General features: G+C 39.3%; 1 protein-coding gene across 1 annotated transcript; it reads left to right on the top strand.

Moving 5' to 3' along the window:
• Positions 1-73: 73 nt before the first annotated feature.
• LOC109478328 (CDGSH iron-sulfur domain-containing protein 2 homolog A) lies at positions 74-3017 on the top strand. Its single transcript, XM_019779826.1, has 4 exons — positions 74-207; positions 840-951; positions 1221-1317; positions 1776-3017. The coding sequence occupies exons 1-4, from the start codon at positions 111-113 to the stop codon at positions 1863-1865; spliced, it is 396 nt and encodes a 131-aa protein (XP_019635385.1). The 5' UTR covers positions 74-110; the 3' UTR covers positions 1866-3017.
• Positions 3018-3460: the final 443 nt, after the last annotated feature.

The raw sequence follows: 3460 nt of genomic DNA, 5'->3' as shown, positions 1-3460 counted from the left end.
TTTGATGTTCTCGTTGTTCTCGTTCTCAGGTGTCGACTCTCGTTCCCTGCTTGATGAAATCTCGCGAGAAGCGACGTGAGTTGGATCATCGAGCACCAAAAAAATCCAAGATGGAGTTCTTGTCGAAGATTGTCCGTGTGCATGTTCCAAATTACCTAAACTCTGTTCCTGTCCCGGACAGCTTCGGCGGCTTCTTGGACCTAACAGGTAGCCTTGATGGGTTCTCTATATAATGCAACTAAAACGGCGGGCTTTGCTTTTTACATTTTCCTGCTGTAATGCAGCTACAAAACCAACCTTCGACCCGTGTCCTTACCGACAAGTGATTAGGTCACGCCCCCCTCCCACTCAACACGAAAATTCCAACATAACTGATGCACTTTTTCATCTCCTTCTTATGTCATATGATTAAGGATAGTTGGTGTCAATTAAGTGAAGACAACTTGTGTGTTATCATCGTTGAATGTAGAATTCAAAGACGGAATTGCACTTAACATGAATATTATTAAAATATGGGGGGGAGGGCTAGGTAGAGTGCTCTATACAAATTTGGCAGCCATAGACAGCTAAACCTTTCTTTGAAGGCACATGTATGATTACTCTTCACATTCCCTGACAAATATGTTTTGCCGTCCTACAAATGTCAGTCAAATTTTAATAGCACTTCACAGTATTGATGGTATGTAGTGGAAGAGGGAGAGAGAAACACGTGGACTAGTAGAACTAGGTAATGTTATATTGTTAAAGCATGAAAAGACATACATAACACTGGTCAGTGCCCTTCACTTGTTTTCAGATTAGCAATGTTGTTTAGAGTGCTGTGTTGTGTCCTGTATTAGCTGGACAATGGCTGCACCTGTTTGCGTTCAGTGGTACTGTGGCAGCGGCAGTGTACATGTCCCTGAAGCCATACATGGACAAAAAGGATCAGAAGGACCAGCTGGTTAATCTGTGAGTTCTAATACTTTGAAGCTAGAACTTTCTATTTTTTCCTTGCTGCCTTTACTCTTCAGAACACTAGACCAGTTTCTGGTGTAGTTCATCGTAAACTGGTCTGTTGGGGTAAAATGCATCCAAGTGCTCGTACCATACTATTTATGCATGGAACATTTTTCTCTCTGTATGAAACGGAGTCAAACTAACTTTATTCCAGTTTTCTCTTCTTGCCTTTGTTTATCTACTAGAGTGTAAATTATACCCTGTTGTATTGCATCCTGCAGTCGTATCCAGAAGGAAAGCAGTAAGGTTGTGAACATGGCAGATATTGAGGACCTGGGAAACAAAGTCTGCTACTGTCGCTGCTGGAGGTCCAAGAAGGTGATAAGAAATATTTTACTTTATGTTTCCTTCCTGTCTCACTGACTTATAAAGGGGACATGGCTGATGAAGGAGTATCAGACTGTTGTGGCTCATTAAAAATGTTTCTCCTTTGGAACTTCGTTGTCTCAATCCTGTTTTGTCAATGTGATTTACTTTCAAACAAACTTTAAATACACCTAACTTTGGCTCTTTTATACCGAGGTCAGTGAGTGTTAATTCAGAACTGGAGATATAATTTTCTTTCTAGTTAGTGTATTTCCCAAATCCTGTATTGTCCTTGTATGAAGAGCTAGTCCTTTGTAATAGCCATTGACTAGTTAGACAGCTGAACCGATACAGTGAACGTTCCATTCTTGGTAGTTTCTGTAGTTAGAACTCGCAGCTCTCCCATATAGAGACAGTAAGAGTTTGTGTTACACATTGTTTCATGCTCCCACAATGTCTTTCTGCTCCAGTTCCCCCTGTGTGACGGTTCCCATGCCAAGCACAACGAGGACACGGGAGACAACGTGGGACCTCTGGTGCTGAAGAGGAAGGATGTATAGTCCTGCTGTGGCCACGCCCTGCTGCCACACCCCATGACCTGATGCCACGCCCTCAGGACCTGCTGCCACGCCCTCCTGCCACGCCCTCCTGTGGCCATGCCTGTAGATTTCATAGCAATAACTACATTGGGATCATTGGACAGAATTTCACTAACAATCTCAATCAGTTTCACTGTAAACATACCCTTGTCTCAGTTTTGTGCTGGTAACCATGACCTACATTTTGGTGTCATTGGACGTAGAATGGCACCATTCATATTCAGTCAAGATAGAAATAAATTTGAAAAAAATTGAACAGTTTGGTTTGAGCTGCTATTGCTTGGCTACCCTTGTCTTCCCTACTAGTATTTCTTCACAATCATTTTTATTATACAGTATTAATCTTAACATATAATAACTGTGAGTATGATGGTGCATATCTGTACCACAACTCTTCATGTTGAAAACCTGAAAGATTTATCTAATGGTGAACATAAGGTTATAATGCATGAAACGCTTAATGTACTAACGAAGGTCTAGATATCAATTATTAAGGAAGATTTTGATTTTATGTTTGATATTCATGAAGACGTTTTTCTTGTGAAAATAATTTCAGAAGAACTAGTTTTAGATATTATGTACAAGAATGTACACCACTCTCTGGCCAATTCTTTTTGAAAACATTCTCAGGTGCTTTATGAATCACAAAATAGGAAAGGAAAATTATTTAGCATCATACTTTCTGTATCTTGAAAAATAGAGGAATAATGAATAGGTGTGTGTGTTGTTGGTGTCTTTGTCTTATATCACAAGCAAAGAGCTTTTCATACTTTTTGTGGCAATCCCTTACTTGAGTATTACTAGTATATTTGCATGTATTATAATTCAGTTTGCAGGTTTACAAAATAATCTGTTGCAGAAGGAATACATTTGTACTATTTCTATGAACATTGCCTGCTACTGCTATGTGTAGTTGAACTTAATAGCAAAAGTATATATTTCACAAACTGTCCTGTTCTTTGTAAGGATTGTTCGAGCAAATTTTTGTTTCAGCTATTCAGCCATTCTATTTGTTTGTGTTTGGGAAGAAACTGTCAATGGTGTGCTGGTGATGTACAGATGAGCATGTACCAGAATAACATTGTGGGATTAAAATGGAGAGAATGGTTCTGACATTGTTTGTTATTTTTTATTCATTTATTTGTGTAGGTACATGTAGTTTTTGCCTCTGGGATTGCACGCAAGTTCACAGACAAACCCACCCAAAACAATATTTCTGTATCCAGACTCTGTGAGTAGAGGGTTCTTACTATACCCAATGATACAACAAAGTCGGCATTTGAGACCAAAATGCTATGTCAGTATTTTTCAGCCAGAGACCACGTAGAACTCCGAAGTCCACATTTACAGGTCTCACGGATTGAATCAACCGCGCTAGGTAAATAAACCAATACAGGATCGGTCGTCATTATGGTACGACACTCTTAACAAATGTTTATTATGTTTACCGTATTTCAGAGCCTTCGGGGAACACTATTATCGGAAAATTATGATCGTTTTAGTCAGTGTTACATCAATGAGGTTGAGCGCTTATCACCTACTTTACAATTTTATTA

This window comes from Branchiostoma belcheri, unplaced genomic scaffold, assembly GCF_001625305.1.
Source record: "Branchiostoma belcheri isolate BF01 breed outbred unplaced genomic scaffold, Haploidv18h27 scaffold43, whole genome shotgun sequence".
NCBI lineage: Eukaryota > Metazoa > Chordata > Leptocardii > Amphioxiformes > Branchiostomatidae > Branchiostoma > Branchiostoma belcheri.
Note: the sequence above shows the minus strand (reverse complement) of the source record. Positions and strands in the feature narration are given on the sequence as shown.